This window comes from Phaseolus vulgaris, chromosome 3, assembly GCF_000499845.2.
Source record: "Phaseolus vulgaris cultivar G19833 chromosome 3, P. vulgaris v2.0, whole genome shotgun sequence".
Classification (NCBI taxonomy): Eukaryota; Viridiplantae; Streptophyta; class Magnoliopsida; order Fabales; family Fabaceae; genus Phaseolus; species Phaseolus vulgaris.
In genome coordinates this window covers 48,583,840-48,601,966 of record NC_023757.2, presented here as the reverse complement: position 1 = coordinate 48,601,966, position 18,127 = coordinate 48,583,840, and the positions used below count along the sequence as shown (strand labels likewise).

Here is an 18,127-nt window from a genome sequence, read left to right as displayed (position 1 = left end):
GCTATGAAAACATATTTTGAATTAGATGTTGAATTGAGATAAATGAGAAATAGGGTAAGGAATCAAGGTTAACATACCTGAACAATTATGAATTATTAATAAATTTTAAAATTTGTAGAAGTTTAAGATTTACTGTTTCTTTCTCCTATTTTTAATATTTTGCTTGGCCCATTTGTGATCGAAACTTCTTAGCCCAGTTCAGCCCTTTCTGCCCAAAATTATACCTCATGGAGATCTCCTGGTTCATCGTACAAAAATACACAAGTATACCAAAAAGATTGTTCTCAAACTTGAAAGAATAGAATAAAAATCCAAACATTTGGCGTTATTGAGCAGTTGGAAGGATAAAGGAAAGGGCAAAACTTGGTTTTCCTGAGTTGTTGAGTGCAGATGGACTGTTCTATTACTTACTCAAAAGAAGTAAATAACACCATGAAATTAGGAGTGAAGGGTTGGTTTTAATATATTTTATTTAAGATCATCAAATAACACCAAAGCCCCTCACAACTTTCTTCTGTAATTAGTTGTCTTGTTGAGTAGGTCATGGTGGACAAAACTAGGCACCCTGTGACTTTGGGCTACGAAATCAAAATCTTTAATTGATGAATTCCTCTGCCGGGTTAGAAATATGCAGAGATGTTGATGACCAACCGCATGAAAATCTTTATTCATCCAGTGCACTCCTTTGGAATCTTATTTTTAATAATAAAAGGGTCAAACCAAATTTAACTTGATTAAAACATGATTACAAGTTTTCTCACGTGAAGGGAAAAAGATGGTCCTTATAAGCCTCTTGGCAGGGCTTTTCACTTGCAGCCATGGCTTTGAATTGTTATGACATGCTGGTGCTTCTGTTTTTGATAGTGAACACGAGCTTTTATGCAAATGTTGATGGTCAGAAAAACGGGTTAGGAGCCTCTTTCATCTTTGGAGATTCATTGGTGGATGCTGGAAACAATAACTATTTGTCAACTCTTTCCAAGGCAAACATCGCTCCCAATGGAATTGATTTCAAGGCCTCGGGGGGAAACCCCACTGGCCGCTACACCAATGGAAGAACCATTGGTGATATAGTTGGTAACTTTCCCTTCTTTCTCACATATCATGCAGAATTTGCTCTAACACATATGTCTTTTAATTTCTTATGTTAATATAAAAAATTAGAAATGTCAGTATAGTGTTAAGAGAAGAGAAATATTGAAAGTAATTTCATTAAACTTCACGAACAAAGAGTGTTTTTTGCATCAATGTTGCACCACTTTCTTTATGACTAATGTCGTTCAAGAATGAACAGAAAAAACATTTTTCATTTCTTTTCTTAACATAATGTCTTGGTGTTTGCATTTTAATATTTTTCAGGAGAGGAATTGGGACAACCAAATTATGCTGTACCATTTTTAGCACCAAATGCAACAGGGAAAAACATACTGAGTGGAGTGAACTATGCTTCGGGAGGGGGAGGGATAATGAATGCTACTGGAAGAATATTTGTGAGTATTTTTTTTCTCCGCTGTTCATTTTGTTTAATAATTAAGGAATATAATTGTTTGTTGTGAATGCTTTTGTTTTCAGGTGAATAGAATAGGAATGGATGTTCAAATAGATTACTTCAGCATAACAAGAAAACAAATTGACAAACTGCTGGGTGAATCAAAAGCAAAAGAGTACATAATGAAGAAATCCATTTTCTCTATCACTGTTGGGGCAAATGATTTTCTCAACAATTACCTTCTCCCAGTTCTCTCCATCGGAGCCAGAATTTCTCAAAGTCCAGATTCTTTCATAGATGACATGATTACTCACTTCAGGGCCCAACTTACGGTAACCACCACAATTTAAATTTAACACCAAAATCTATAATTGAGATTAATTTTAAGTGACGTGGATTGAATGGCAGAGACTGTACGAAATGGATGGTCGAAAGTTTGTGATAGGAAACGTTGGGCCAATAGGGTGCATACCTTACCAGAAGACGATAAACCAGCTGAAGGAAGATGAGTGTGTGGACTTGGCCAACAAACTGGCGCTTCAATACAATGGTCGATTGAAGGATTTGGTCGCTGAGCTAAACGACAACCTACCCGGCGCCACCTTCGTCCTTGCCAATGTCTACGATTTAGTCTCGGACGTGATAAAAAATTATAAGAAATACGGTAAATAACTAGTTTGATTTTAGTTGTTACTGTACTGGATTTGTTTGAGGAATAAAAAAATGTATAGCATAAAAGTTTGTTGATAGGAAATAAAAATGCAGGATTCAGAACAGCAAGTAGAGCTTGCTGCGGAAATGGGGGCCAATTCGCAGGGATAATTCCATGTGGGCCTACTTCGAGTATGTGCAGTGATAGGTACAAGCACGTGTTCTGGGATCCTTATCATCCAAGCGAAGCTGCAAACCTAATCCTGGCTAAGCAGCTACTTGACGGAGACAACAGATACATATCTCCTGTCAATCTTAGGCAGCTCAGGGATCTTTGATCTTTCATCTTCCATCTTCTCTTATTCTTCTCTTCTTTTCCGTACCTCTCTTTCTTTCTCTACCACTACAAAATTACACACACCCTTTTACTTTTCCTTTTTTTTTTTCTTTTCACAACCCCTTTTCTTGTGCCTCCCTTCATTATTTACTGCAATCCACATAAACGTAATTTACGACCGTGATTTCCCCTTTTCTTTTATTATTATTATTATATCTATGCTGTGATTCTGAGTTTTAATTACGTTGACATGTTACCAAACAACGCTTTACCATCGCTTGACGTGGCAAATTTTTTGTTTTCTTGATGCTCACCATTTTGCAATAAGTTTATTTGTATTTTCCACAACTTCCGCGCCTTGGTAGTTTAAAAAGTCGTCTAACCGAACCAACCTATGACTCGCATTATTATCAATCTATTTTTTCTTTTTCGAATTTTATATAAACTCCACTTCATCCATAGAGTTCCACTCACACATTTAATCGTAAATTTATACGTGCTTCATACTTATGATGCTAACCTATTTAGCTAGTTAATTTCTACAAATTATTATTAAAAGAAAAATTGCAGTTTGACTTGTGGTTTTTTTTTGTACCACCGACGTTGTAAATTAGTTTAACCTACGAAGTAGGCAGTTGGGGAATAAGGAGGTGGGTGAAGAGCTGCCATGTAGAAGGAGTGTTGCCAAAATTAAAAATAACAGACCCATAGGCAAAGTGCTATAAATACCATATAACTGCCTACATTTTAAAATTGAGAACCACAATTTTAGGGATATACAAGTGACTCAATAATGACATAAGAGTTCTTATTTTTGTGATTTTTTTCTTAGAAGGTGAACTCAAGATTCATCACTCATTGAGCATTTAATCGAATATACAAAAGATTATGACATTACGTACTCTCAATCTAAAACATTAAAATTAAGTTTTGGTGAATTTTTTTATTTTCTTTTTTTATTTTTTATTTAGTGTCGAACTTTTAACTTGGTACTTAAATTCTTAAGAGTCTCTTCTCCTAAAGATGTTTATCCTCCAATTTATCTCTAAAGTCTTTTTTCTTATATATTTACTTAATTTTTGCATTTCTATTGAATGTAAGATTTTAAACTTAATACTTGAATTCATACTAGTTTGACTCTCAAGTGAGTTGAGTTTTATCACAACTTAAAAAAAAACATGTTTATCTCTCATTTATTTCAACATACTTCTCTTTACTTTAATTTTTTTTATCTTCGGCAACACACGCTCGTGAAAAAATGATGACGAGTTTGGTTTAAGAAAAAAATTAAAGGAAATATAAAGAATAGAAAGAGTCTAAGGTAAATCTTTTAGGTCTGTTTTACTTTTAAAAAAAAAAGTTAAAATGATATTGTATAATAACATTTCTTATTAACTCTTTTTGCAAACCAAAACTTTGACGATTTTGTATTTTTTTTATCGATATTCTTAGTTTTTGAATAATTTTCTAGTTATTTTATGGACTTTAAAAAAACGATGATATGATTAATTGAAACTGGTCTCTTGATGAATTTCTTATGTGTTTGGTGAGAATTAACTAGCCTTAGTATGTTTTTCACAACTCACTTCTTCTTGGTTGATGGGTGGCGGAGTCATACTTTACCACTTCTCTTCAAAAAGATTCTTCCATTTCACCTCTAAATTCTTCTAAGTTATCAAGGTTTGTGTTAGTTTCCAAGTTTGCTTGCACAGAGCTTGACTAATAATTCCTCCACTTATTTTGTCTTTTGTTGCACGAATTTTCGGGCAAGGCAGAGGAAAGACACATAATAGTTCAATGAATGGGATATGTCCCTCAAATTCCATTAAGTTGATGTTTATTAACCATTTTTATATACGTTCTATGCTACAATCTATACGTTGATGAGATTGATTAGGTGGTTGTTTTGGGGTGATTCTAGATTAATATATGTGATGATTGTGATGGAAATTAACGAATATATGTGATTTGGTGAAGTGACAAAAGAAACTTCTTGGCTTGAAAATTTGTTGTATGTCACGAGCATGTGTAGGAAAGGAAAGTCTTGGAATCTTTTTCAATATGCCTATTCCATGTGTTTGAAGATCAAGATTCTAATAATTTTTAAAATTAACCAAGTTTAATATATAATTCGTGAATTACGATGCCTTAAGTGTAGAAATTGAAGAAACCAAAGTAATTAAGGAACTTGATTAAAGTAATTAAAACGAATAATAGATCTTGACTGTAAAACCTTATGTAGACGAGTAATTTGAATGAGAAAATAGTTAGAGTGAGGGAGGTACTTTAATATGTTGGAAAAGTTTAGTAAATCTAGAATAAGGTTTAAGAACAATAAACATGGTAAATAGTTAAAAAGGAAAACCATCTTTTTTGTAATTAGGTAGTGATGTCCGAATGCAAAGACGAAACCAACTGGGCCATTAAAAGATGATATATGTATACATTTTCATTTTATATTTTGAAATTAAATAATGATAAAATTTAATAATGTGTATACATAATATAATATATTCATATTAAAATTAATTTATATTTATTACAATTATTATGAAGATGATATTGTTTTTTTTTTACATAAATGCACTTATTTTCTTTTTTGTAGTTTTTCAAGTAGAGATATATCATTTGTTTACTAACCTTTTGAGGTTCGAGATTCAGTAACATCATTCCTTAGTGCTTTCTTTGCATCTTTCTTTGGTTTAGTTTTAGAATATTGATTACGATGTTTTTATTTTATTAAAATATATCGATTCAAATATGTTAGTATACAAACCTTAAAGAAGGAAACAATATTATCTTTTTTAATTATATATTTCTTAATTTTAATGCATAATAATCAATTTAAAATCTATTAATTAAATTATTCTGCGCTATCATTAAAAAATAACACGTCATTTTTTAATAATATACTTAGCATTACTTTTTCTTAAGAGTTTAGTAGTAACACATAATTTTTAATTAATTTTTTTAATATTTTATGAGCTTGAGGTACCTATTTTATTAGAAGAGTTGGTGAAATTCCTCAAAGATTGTAATTTTTGGTTTATGTACGTACCTTTTTGAGAAATTTAATGTTGTCCTAGATGCTGTAAGCAAAAATAATATTCAAATATTAATATTAATGGATGGAGAATTAGAATTAAATAAAGATGAGAATTATAATATTTTCTTACAACATGAGAATTATAATTTTTTTATGGTAATGGTTGGTTTTTTTTTACCAGCAATGGATGAATTAAATTAAGGAGATACTTTTGGAGTATCTCAACCCTTATACAAGATCGTACATCAAACAAACAGAGCAAACAGATTACAGATAATTATTTATCACCACAACAAGCACCCAAACTGAATCACATATAGCTCTGCTCATTCTGTTTTTTGCTCCATGAAATTTTGTGCAAACACCTTCTTTTCCCATCCTAGAGCACTGCATCGCATATACAACCCACTCCTCCCTATACAATTGTATGGTGCCTTACATAATCTATGAGTGCTATTATTCTCCCAAAACTACCGTTCTAAACCAACATTTTCACAATGGTTTTCCGTCACGCATAACAAAAAAGAATACAATGTTACCACACCAATCTGACATGAATTTTGAGCTTAAATTTAACTTATAAACAAGTCGTAACGATCAAATGATTTTTAGATAAATATCAATTGTTTGAAATTTTATTCTCAACATCTATAGTATCAATGTTTTATTAGAACCTTAAGGAAACAAACAAATCTAATAGAGACAAAAACACTTTAAAGATTCAAATCAAAACTTTCTTATCAAGCGTTTAAGCTATGAAAATTGAAGATTCTCGTTGAAGATTAAGAAATATCAAGTGTTAGATAAACCAAAACTGCAATGGTCATCTTCCAAACCTATGAGTTCAAGTTGAATATGAAGAGCACAACTGCAATATACAATTATTTCAATTATACATTAATGTTACAATATTTCTCGTGGGTGAGTGATAATCTTTATAATTCTTTATATGGTGAAGTATAATAGTGAACTTGAATAGTGCTATCTCTGACAATGTCTTTTCCTTTTAAGAGTTTTCAATCTTAAGGGAAAATTAAGAAGATATATAATCTTGAGTGATTTGTATACTCATCAGAATCATAAATGGTTTGTGTATTTATTTGTAATCAATTGATTCTTTAATGAAACCTCTTAAAAATAATCTTTTTGAAGAAGGAATGAACCAGTAAATTTGTTTGAAGTAATATAAATTTATTTTGTTGTAGTTCTATACCACAAGTTCATATTATATTCTAACTCTTTTTTAAAGTCAATTGTTATAGTAAATTCTTATTCCATTTTAAAGTTAAATAATCTCGTTGATATAAATTAATTTTAAAATAAATTAAATAAAGTCCATAAGATTTATGATGTAACCTAGCAATTATTATATTGTGTACAATTATATATTGATCTAGACATTTAATATTTTACTATTTTTAATTTATTGTATGTAGATGTTTATGCAGCTCCAACAACACGATCTTAAATGTCATGAATTTTGTGTTTAAGACTTTGAAATAAAGTAAATAAGTTATAGTAGTTTCTTTTTTTTTTAAAACGTTAATTATGTAAATTTTGTGGGGAGGAATGTGTATCTGGAATTTTGTTTTAAGACTTGTAAATACAAGTAAATAAGTTATATTAGTTTTTTTGTAAAACTTTAGTCATGTAAATCTTGTGGTGAGTACTTTGAATCTGATATTGAATAATTTGTAGCGGATTGAATAATATATATATATATATATATATATATATATATATTTATATTTATTTATTTTTATTTTTTTAATAGTGAAATCTCTATTAGTACGCTAGTTAGATTATCTAGGATATGACACTACGTTCCCCAATATCTCTCTTTTATATCCTCGATCATTCAATAAAATTAATTACTTTAAGAAATAATTTCTAACTACTCCAATGTCAATGCGTATTTGTTTTTTCATTTTTATTCTGCTAAGTTTTATTGTTGGTTGAAGTAAATTAGTACAGATATGAATTTTGACTACAAATTACCTAAGTCATAATTTTCAGATATCGGGCACATATTGATTGATACTAAATTATTTGGTCTCCACTAGGTTTTCTTAACCATTTTGGTGCAAGTAAAATCTTGGCACGAGATACAACATTATTTTTGGCTAAAAACATAAAAACAAAATGAATGCAGGCTTGAAAGGCCAAAGTTGACCGAGATCTACGTTCAGACATGTTGGCATTGAATTGTAAAAGGGGATATATTTATTTTGTGAGAATGATGATTAATAATTGTTGTTGTAGGAGGAAAAACACGTACCCCACTTGAAGAGGAGAAGCGTGCAAAGAAGCAATTTGATTTTTGAGGGAGCGAAAGAGAATCATGTGCGTGCAGAAAAGGCCAAAAAGAGGTGATTACAGGTCTGAAGCCATGGCATGACTAGGGAGACGCAAGGCAAAGATGCAAAAAATGTCAGTGATTATTATTATTATGGATAAACACAACAAACACAAACACAGGCGCTGTGCGTCGAGAGGAGAGAGAGAGAGAGAGAGAGGATGATAGCGATGGTGGGTGTTTTGGGTGCTCCGAGAAAGAAACAAGGGTCACCACTTTCCAAGTTTCCAAGTTTTGTTTGGGGGAGTGACAGCGACCCATGATTCTTTCTCTCTCAAGGAAGGGAGTTGTGTACAGATAATTTTGAAATGCGCGTGCCTCTTCCGCTCCTTCTATCACCGACAACCACCGGTCTGTCGCTGACAGGTGTCTCTCCCCCTCCTACCCCACCGGACAGGAACACCACCGTCTGATCGCTATCAAACGGTGAGCACAGTGGTGCTTGTGCAGTTGCGGAAACCACACTGTTTGGTAATGGCTACAGTGAAGCGCAAAATCCGGTGGAAGATAGAAAGAATGGGTACGGAGGAGGAATCTGATGCGGACATGACGCGTCCGAAATCAGAGGGAAGACCCAATTATTGCTCCCCACGCTGCCCGACACTCATAATTCTGTCGCTTCTGTCCCCACCCACTCCCTTCTCCCCCCTCTCTCTCACTGTCTCTATCTCATGCTATTCCTATTCCTAATACTATTCCTATTCCTATTCCAATCCTATTCCATCATCTACAACACATTTTATTTTACCCGCCTTCCCCTTCAATTTTTGCACCACTCCCCAACTAAACCATACCAAAATCGCCCTTCCACTGGCCCACCCATCGCACAATCAAAGTTAGGTTTCCAAATTGAAATTCTCCGTCAGCTCAGCGACTAATAACATCTGCATGTCCCTTGCAAAATGAAATTATTCTTATCGTATATGCATTTCTACATGTGCTGGAATGACATTTCCCGAAATGAATTGGGTTACGTTTGCCTAACTAGACGGAAAATTTTGGAAGCTAAAACGAATGGAGTGTGACATTATCCATAGTTGTTAATAGCAACAAAAATCGAACTTCGAGGCATACAGACAGGAAGATGGGGTAGGTCATTAGCGTAGGGCCTAGGAGCTCTACGTCAAACCCGATTGAATAAGGAAAAGACAGGAGAAACGAATATATGCATATAATATTAGAAGATGGCATGATTAGCTTGAGAAGTTGGAAGAAGAGGTAATGGTGAAGGAAATCTATGTTTATTTATTTTTTAATGAAAAACAGTTGGGTAGTTTTGCATTCCATAATTATTACTCGTAGCTCAAAGGCAGAATGCATTATGCATGCATCTAAGTGGCCCTGCAAGCACTATAATACCGGACAAGATAATGCTTGAGCTACTTTATGTATAGTTGTAATTAATTAAGTCGTCCTAAGAAGAAAACAAAATAGTTTGATTGATTGGATTGGATTGGGGGAGAGAGATAGGGGTTTGTGTAAATTGTGTGTGTGGGTTGGTGGTGTGTGTGGGTGCAGAAGGCGCAGCCCTATTAGCCGACCCAAATAGAGAGAGGGTGTTCTGGAGCCGACTGAAATGTCGTGCTTAACAGAACACTGTAAAGCTGATCCCACTCTGCCTCATATAAGCCTCAGAAGATGTCTCTGTTTCCACCACAGATATTCTCTCTGACTCTCTTTCCTTTCTCCTCTCATTTCCTTTCCATCCCCTGTCTCTCTCCTTCCCCATAAAACCCCACCACATTCACCCTTCAACACCCCAACTCAACCCTTCTTCACTCACTACCCCCCACTCACTACCTAACCCCACATTCATCTTCACAAACCAAACCCACCACTCAACTCTTTTCCTTATTGCACAACATGCCATCGTCCAACTCCGGCGAGAGCCGCCGATCGGCCAAGCCCCAGAGCTCTGCCGGAGCGCCGCCACCGCCGGAGCAAGAGAACCTCCCCTGCCCCCGTTGCGAGTCCACCAACACCAAGTTCTGCTACTACAACAACTACAACTACTCCCAGCCGCGCCACTTCTGCAAGTCCTGTCGCCGGTACTGGACCCATGGCGGCACACTCCGCGACATCCCCGTCGGCGGTGGCAGCCGCAAGAACGCCAAGCGCTCCCGCACCCACCACACTGCCACATCCTCCTCCTCCTCCACCATGACGTCACCTCAGGAGCACGCTTTACCCGCATTGGCCCCTGTCCCAACGACCCAAGGAGGGTCCATGCACTTCATGGACGGGGACGTTAATAAACAGAATAACGTTAATGTTTGCGGGAGCTTCACTTCGTTGCTGAACAACACCCAGGGCAACAATGGGTTTCTCGCCCTCGGCGGGTTTGGGCTTGGGCTTGGACACGGGTTCGAGGACATGGGCTTTGGGATTGGCAGGTCAGGCTGGGGCTTCCCCGGAATGGTGGATGGTGCCAACATTGGCGGCGCCGTTCCGTCTTCTGGATTGAGCACGTGGCAGTTAGAGAGTGGCGAAGGTGGGTTTGTTAGTGGAGACTGTTTCTCGTGGCCTGGGCTTGCAATTTCCACACCGGGGAATGGTCTCAAATGAAATGCATCTTTTTATTTTTTGGTTTTTTTTTTTTTCTGGCTTGGGTGCAATGGTGGGTGTGTTTATGGTTCGAGTTTACGGTTACTTTTTCCTGGGTATAATCATCTGTGAAATTTGAACTACAACTATGACTTTCTTTACTATTTTATTTTATTTTTCTTACTTTTATTCCTTTAAATGGTCCAGTACTGTGTATGTCTACTGGCTTACTGTTAATTTTGGCTAAGCTGTGTGATTCAATTAGTGGCTGACTTCATTAGTGTTTTTTACTCTCTAGGTTTTCTAAACATGTCTGAAATTGGATTGATTTTCAAGCGAAATTAAAGCAGCCAATGCTACATGGATGTTTTATAAGGAAAGCATTATACCGTTATTGATTTCTTGTAAATACCAGATAAACGGAACACACCAATTTCTTATCTAACGGTTGTCCTTTCTTGTTGGAAGAAGGGAAAATAATAGTATCACATCATCGGCTTAAACTTGTTAAGATTATAGATTTAATGAGTTTCCATAAACTTGGTAATTCTTAATAAACTTTGGAAGAAATATTTGAAATCTGTTTGTGTAAGTTTTGAGGCAGTTGAAACGAGAAGGAACCGCAAGCATTTGCTTTATTAGTAGGGAATGTGTAGGGAGGGAGGGGTGTAACTTTGCAGTGTATTTTGACTGTTTTGCTTTCCTAAAGTGTAGCTGAAAAATCTCTTTGTTTGCCTTGTCTTGTTTTGTTTGTTTTTTCAACTTTAGGACACTACTAAAGTTGCTTTTGTTTTCTTTGACAAACTTCTATCTTCAATTCTAAGTTTGGCTTTGGGGGTGCCTGGAAAAACGGCTACATATTAGCATGGGGAAGGGAACCAAAAACAGCAATCTTCATCGCTGTCCAAAATCAAGAAATTTCGTCTTCATTTAATTTTTAGTTTAATCTTTGAAATCTACAGGAACTGTTTGTTTGAAAGACTGAGGGGGGAGATTTAAAAAAAAAAACATTATTATAGTTTTGCCTTGTAAAATGGGTGGAAGAAAAGAAAAAGAAATAGAAAAAAAAAATTATTTTTCATGACTGAGAGTTTCATTGAGCGCTATTGTGTGCAGTGACCTACTCTGAGTTGCCTTGGGCTTCAAAGGCCTTCTTCACATGATTCAAGCACTTTTAAATGCTAAGCATAATTGGTTCTTTCTCAATAGAAGTCATTCCTCATTTTCTGTTGCTTAATTAGTCTTGGTGCTTGGTGTTGGTCTTGGAGCTTAAAGTGCTTAGAAAAACAATTTCTACTGTTTATTTTGACCAGACTAAAATTTCAGTAAGTATCAGAAGAGAAAGAGGAGATTCATTTTCGACATAAATGATTTTCGAGAGAATTGGTATTTGTTTAATGTATCATTATACTATGTTTTGATAAAAAAAAACCCTAAACATAATCTTCCATTCGAAATAATTGTATTGATAGAGATGCATTAAAAATTGTGTGGACAGAAACAGTTGTGAAAATAGATAGTCGACCCAGTGACTTCTGTACTGTTGGATGATTAAATCGTTTGCACTAATAAAAAACTATGTACAGAGAAAATTGAAGAAAATCAACATTATAAATTAGTATTTGCTATGGTTTCATCCTAGGATTATATATGGCATTTAATCTTTGGGTTTGATCAGTAGTCAGTGTTAATTCAGCTTTAACTAGCAGTTAATTTTAGTTTACTTTTGGTTTAGCTTTTATATTTAGATGTTAATGCACACGTAACTAGAATTATTCATATTTTTAGTGTCTACTATTCTGAATGATTATTAGAATTTACTTTGTCGTACATATATATATATTGTATCATTGATTTAAATTTATTTTAATTATAGATTGAAAATTGATAAAAAAAATTAATATTTAAAAAATCTAAATCTAACATAGTAACATAGATGTTCAAATTGATTTGAATTACTAGTTGAGAGATACACCAAACAAAAGTAATATTAAAAAAATGAATATACTACATTGATTACAGCGTAAAGTGATAGTGTATTGGGATTCTTCTATATCATTATGACTTAAATCAATCTTATATGTACTTCTTTACAATGGTTCAAGCTATTATCAATGTACGAGGGCTTTCAATGTAATTTTTGAGCAAATTTTGGTTTGTATATAATAATACATTACATTGTAACTCTAATTAAAGTTATATGTTACAATTTTTGCTATGAGTTTTGATTGATGTAACTTTTTTATTTATTTTTTTACATCAATGACATTTACATAGTGTATTTAAAATGTCAAAAATAACTTATGTTTAAAGTTTTTTGGTAGTAAGATAAATATGTTGTTTGGATATAAAAATTTAAAAAATTATGAAAGTAATTTAATTACTTAAAATAGTACAATTTTATATTTTTTTGATCGATAATATAAAATAATATTATCTTTTTAATAGATGTTAATTATATTTTTTTTTTGTCAACATCAACAATATTTTTCAACTAAGTTTAAACACATTTTTATTTTCAATTAACATCAACATATAACATATATTATGTATGATTATTTTTTAGTTTGGGTTGTTTATTTCATTTATATATGTTAGAACTATTTTTTCACTGTGATATTTTTTTATGTTGGTTAAAACTATTTTTCACTTGATATTTATATTAGTTTTCCTAACTAATGTTAATAGATTTTTTTTTTTTATGTAAACCAAATTTTTTTTAATTAAAATTTATAGTGATTATTTTTTTATTGATATGGCTGAAGTAGTAATGTTTGTATTTAGCGGTAATTGAATTATTCTATCTAAAAAAATAAATTTAATAAATTAAACTATTTTATTTTAAATGAATATTTTAAAAAATTAAAGAATTTAAAATAAAAATAATTCAAATTTAATGTATATATATTTTTAAAAATTATAATTTTTTCTATTGAAGCTGAAATTTTCTTAAGAATAAAAGAATTATTTTTAATTTGTATCACCTAACATGAGTGTAACCCCTTAAATAAAAACTCTGAATGAGCAATCGCCTTTATTTTCCTCTTTTCTTTTTCACGCGCTTTCTCTCTCTATTACTTTTTCTTCTCTCTTCATTTTTTTTCCCATAATTCATCTATTTTAAAATCTGATCACACCATGTTGTAGCTGAGGAGTTATGGTACATTTCTATCCGATCAGATTTTCAAACAGAATAAGTTCATTTTTATCCTAAAGACCCCTTATTCTCTGTTTTCTCTATGATTTAGTCATCATCTTGATGGGGACAATTGAGACAAGTGTTTCTCTAAACTTCTTTTACCATATACTAAAATTTGGTAATATTTGGATAATTTGCTATAGGTTCTTAAATTTTGGAGTGGTTCCTTGTTTGAGGTAGAATTTCAATCAGTGAAATTTTATTAGGTGAGAGAAACTAATTTTAACTTTCAATGGTATTTTAGGCTAAAAGATTTGAATGTGGAGAAAACGTGGTCTCAAGTTTCAATTTCTCTTGTAAGGATGTTAGTTGATAAAATTGTTTGATTTTATGTTGTGTGAACATGCATAAATATTATATTTTGATAGTTTGAAAGTTAAATATTATTTTTGATGTTGGGAAAGTTCTAGAATGGTATGAATTTTTAAATGTTATGTGATTGAATTATATGTATTATATATGAATGATAAAAATTGTATGAAATTTATGTCATACATTTGTGATAATGTATATGAGTTGTTGTTTGATAACATTATGTATGAAAAAACTATGTTTAACAGAGTTTATTTAGCTTAAGTGATGATCTAAGTCATATAAACTAATATATCATGTGGTGAGAAGCTGAGAGGGAGTTCATACACATCGGGTCCCGTTGTAGACACTTGGTATTAGATGTTTGAACTTACCCTGATCCTTTCTCTTGGATTCGCTAGTAATATTTGGATCAGGTGTTAGTCTCTAGTAGGAATATACTTAATGAGTCTTTTGGAAGACGAAGTGAGATTGAAATGAAATCCAATAATTGTGATTGAAAATAGTTCCATGTGTGATCTATGTGAATGATGGAATTGGTATTGAAATTTTATATGTCAACATTTAAAAAAATGTTCATAAATGATTAATTTGATTGATTCTTTTTGCATGAATTAAATGTTATGAAATTTCTTTTCATTATCTTACCCTTATTTTTCTTTTCTTGTTGTGTTGTGAACTACGATGATTGTACTATGTATACAAATAGATGATCATATTGGTGTTGAAGGGTATAGAAAGCTTTGGGATGTAATTTTGAATTTTTGTTAATATTTATATTTTTATAAATCATAATTTTATAATAGAGATATTTTGAAAACACTCTTAAGTATATATATATATATAGAAATCGATAGAATATAGTTAGATTTTTTGGGAGGTATTTAGTTCTTCGACTGTAATTTTCTGAATTGTTTTTCATGTAATAAATATTTGAATTAGTAAAAAGATAGATATTAAAAAAAAATGATGTTGAGTAGCGTGTCGGCAAGCAATCGAATTGCTGAACTTTCAAAGTTGTAAACTGGTGAAGTCTATTTTTGTGCAATGATCTTCTGTTACCATCAATTACTTTTTTTCTCATTCATGCAGTAATATTTCTAAATTTCCCACATCAGATATTCTACTTGTTGGTCTTACTGCATGCCACACCTATTATTGTCTTTCTAGATTGCTATTTATAAAACAATGTCACCTAAAATAGTTGCAAATGACATTGCTTCTGTTCATACTGCACAACTACTGTTTTCCTTCATTTCAAACATAACAGGCATGATTTTAACTGTTTAGTAGACAAATGAAAGATAATAATTCAAAACAAAAAATTAATAAATTATTACTTCTTTTGACTTATTATTCTTATAAAATTTATATTTTTTATCACATTTCATGAAATTTACAAGAATTTGCCTGTGTTCAATAATATACAAGTTATGATGTCAATTTTTGTGACATGATAGAAATTTTCGGGCCAATATTTCCTTTTAGGTAAATTGAGTGGACATAGAGAATATTTGGATTTAGATTTGAATTTAATAAGTTAATCAGTTAATTTTATAAACAACAAAGATTGTTTGACATTATCAAGAGAAAAAAATATTTATTTGAAACCTCTTATAATAATAATATATAAATTAAAAAAATTACTATAATTATAATATTAATTTATTGAATTGTTTAGTAGTTGTATTTATTTTTTGAAATGTAAAAGTATGAGTAATTTTAGTTGTCCTTAACCTAATGTTAAACTAATTTATTGAGTTTTAGAAAGGAGCATGATACACTCATAATACATGTTTTTTTTTCATCTTATACCATTTTCAATGTTATTTTTTTAATAATATTTCATATTATTTAATTAAAAATTTATCTTTTATTATATATATATTTTTTTAAAATGATCACAGATGTTATATACAGGTTGTCCAAGTATCATTATTATTTTAGAAATTGTGAAAAATTAATATTTTATGATAATGGTATTTGATCATTTTATTAAATTAAGAGTAGTTGAGATTTAAGTTTTTTTTTTTAAATTTGAATATTTCAATTGAGTTTTTATTATTTTTTAATATAGTTAATATTTGTATTTTTTATTTTATAATCAAATTTCCCTTATTTTTAAAAAAAATTAAATGACGTGATAGCTATCTTATTCATCATCTTATTGACTTAATTTGTGTATTAAGAAATGCGAATTTTATGATTAATATAGAATAATATTATCATTATATTACTTTTAAAAATGTATTCAATAACAAGATACTCTCATTATATATACACTAATGATAATGACCTGACAATCCCTTAGTAGTTGTGAATAATATCAACACAAAAATAAAAATAATAAGGAGAAATTTGTAGAGTTAAATAGTAATATCAAACTCAACATGGTTTTGTTTCCAAAAGCAATTCTGCTTCATGTTCAACATGTCTACTGAACAGCCAACATATGTCAGGTGTGTGGTCTGAATTAATGACTTTACCATTATCCATCCTCTGTGCAAGATTTTATCACTATGGTGTTTTTGGAGGGTGAAAAGTTTTTTTTAACAATATAAGTAGACAATAAAATTTTGTTTATTTAATTTTAGACTATGTTTTTAAGATGTGAAAAAGAAGAAAAAGACAAGAGGTGATACTTTTTTTAATATTTAAATATTGAATCAGTTTTTGCACTAGCTAATATGATAGGAATATCATGGTCTTGCAAAGATATTATCTTAGTCTTAACGTCACTCTTAAGCCACTTTCTCCTAAAAAAAGATGTGAGGATCAAGTGACACTGAGACTCAATAGTGGTTAAAAAAAATAAGGGTGAACAGAACCAGATAACTCATTTGGAATAGATAGAAAAGAGAAGAAGTCGAAACATGCTTGAGAGAAAAGTAGAAAGTCTTTTTTAAAGAAAGTGAGGAGAAAATAGTTTAAATAGGTAGACAATAAGTGATTCAGCACACTGAGTTATAACTTGTATTCTATTCTACTCCCTTTATTCTTGGTTTTCTTAGATTTTACTAAATATTTATATAAGAATTTTCTCATATCACTAAGTCTGTGTTTGGATCAGGGGTAGCCCGTAGCGCGGACGGATTATAGGATGGTCACCCCGTTTGATTCTGTGGGAGGGAGAGAGTGAGGGTGAGGGTGAGTAAAAATGAGAGTGTTTTTTGGGTCATCTGAAATATGAGGAGAAAGGAGAGTCGAAAGCATGAAAAGCCACGTAGGATTAGTTGAATGACAATGGTGCCCTTATTCACGTTACACAACATTAACCTCTTTTACTTTGCATTAGAAGCTAATGAAGCAAATACCACATCTGTCTAGCCTTCACACAAAGAGTTACATTGATATAGGGTGCTTGGAGAGGATCTTCAGTGAGAATAGAGGTAGGAGAGTGAGTTTGGTAGTTCATGTTTGCCTGGATTACATTTTTTTTTAATTTATTCTAGTTTGAAGCATAATCGATTATTATTGAAAAATAAGGCACTACATAATCGATTATGTAGTTAAAAACAGTTCATAATCGATTACAGTGATCACATAATCGGTTGTTTGAGAAGTTTTGGGAACCATAATCGATTATAGGACGTGTGTTATTTTGACCATAATCGATTATGTATTATGCATAATCGATTATGTTAGTTTTTGAACTACAAGCATAATCGATTATGTGACTTTTTGAAGGGAAGTGATAATCGATTATGTTCATAGTTTTCCAGATTTATGATTTTTTGATTTTTTTTTAAAATATTTTTCAGAGACAATTTGACAACTACTTAATATTCATTCTAAATATCTATTTTCTTTTTAAAATATATTCATTTTGTTATTCATAATAATGAAAATCATTATTAAAATTATTTTATATATATATATATATAACATAACATAATTTAAAAAATCATATATAATATTAAAATTATGTAAATAAATTAACTTAAATAAAAAATAAATTTAAATTATTAAAATATTAAATAATAAAATTATACTTAAATTTAAAATTATAATTCATGATTTCTTTCAATTTTACATTTTTTTATTTATAAATGAAACTTAAAATTATTTTAATTAACTAAAATATGAAAAATATTAATCATTATTTTTTTTTTATATACAAGGGTAAATTTGTAATCTTACAAATTTTACTATTCAAAATAATTTATAATATTCTTATAACCATCATATCACTC

At 31.3% G+C, this 18,127-nt stretch overlaps 2 protein-coding genes across 3 annotated transcripts; both read left to right on the top strand.

The window, feature by feature from the left end:
- Positions 1 to 737: 737 nt before the first annotated feature.
- LOC137808347 (GDSL esterase/lipase At2g23540) lies at positions 738 to 2,666 on the top strand. 2 transcript variants are annotated; one of them, XM_068609416.1, is made up of 5 exons: positions 738 to 1,077; positions 1,360 to 1,490; positions 1,573 to 1,821; positions 1,898 to 2,153; positions 2,255 to 2,666. In XM_068609416.1, the coding sequence occupies exons 1-5, from the start codon at positions 819 to 821 to the stop codon at positions 2,476 to 2,478; spliced, it is 1,119 nt and encodes a 372-aa protein (XP_068465517.1). In that variant the 5' UTR covers positions 738 to 818; the 3' UTR covers positions 2,479 to 2,666. The 2 variants fall into 2 exon arrangements, with proteins under 2 accessions (XP_068465517.1, XP_068465516.1); XM_068609415.1 differs by having other exon boundaries at positions 801 to 1,077; positions 2,240 to 2,666.
- A 6,620-nt stretch (positions 2,667 to 9,286) lies between these two features.
- Positions 9,287 to 10,587, top strand: LOC137808346 (dof zinc finger protein DOF3.4). Its single transcript, XM_068609414.1, has one exon. It carries the CDS (start codon positions 9,743 to 9,745, stop codon positions 10,442 to 10,444), a length of 702 nt encoding a protein of 233 aa, XP_068465515.1. The 5' UTR covers positions 9,287 to 9,742; the 3' UTR covers positions 10,445 to 10,587.
- Positions 10,588 to 18,127: the final 7,540 nt, after the last annotated feature.

Excerpts from the sequence above, each read along its gene's own strand:
- LOC137808347 (XM_068609415.1), top strand. The coding sequence starts at position 819 with ATGGCTTTGAATTGTTATGACATGCTGGTGCTTCTGTTTTTGATAGTG. Across the intron at positions 1,491-1,572 it reads ATGCTACTGGAAGAATATTT|GTGAATAGAATAGGAATGGA; the intron begins GTGAGTATTTTT and ends TTTTGTTTTCAG. Across the intron at positions 2,154-2,239 it reads AAAAAATTATAAGAAATACG|GAAATAAAAATGCAGGATTC; the intron begins GTAAATAACTAG and ends GTTTGTTGATAG.
- LOC137808346 (XM_068609414.1), top strand. The coding sequence starts at position 9,743 with ATGCCATCGTCCAACTCCGGCGAGAGCCGCCGATCGGCCAAGCCCCAG.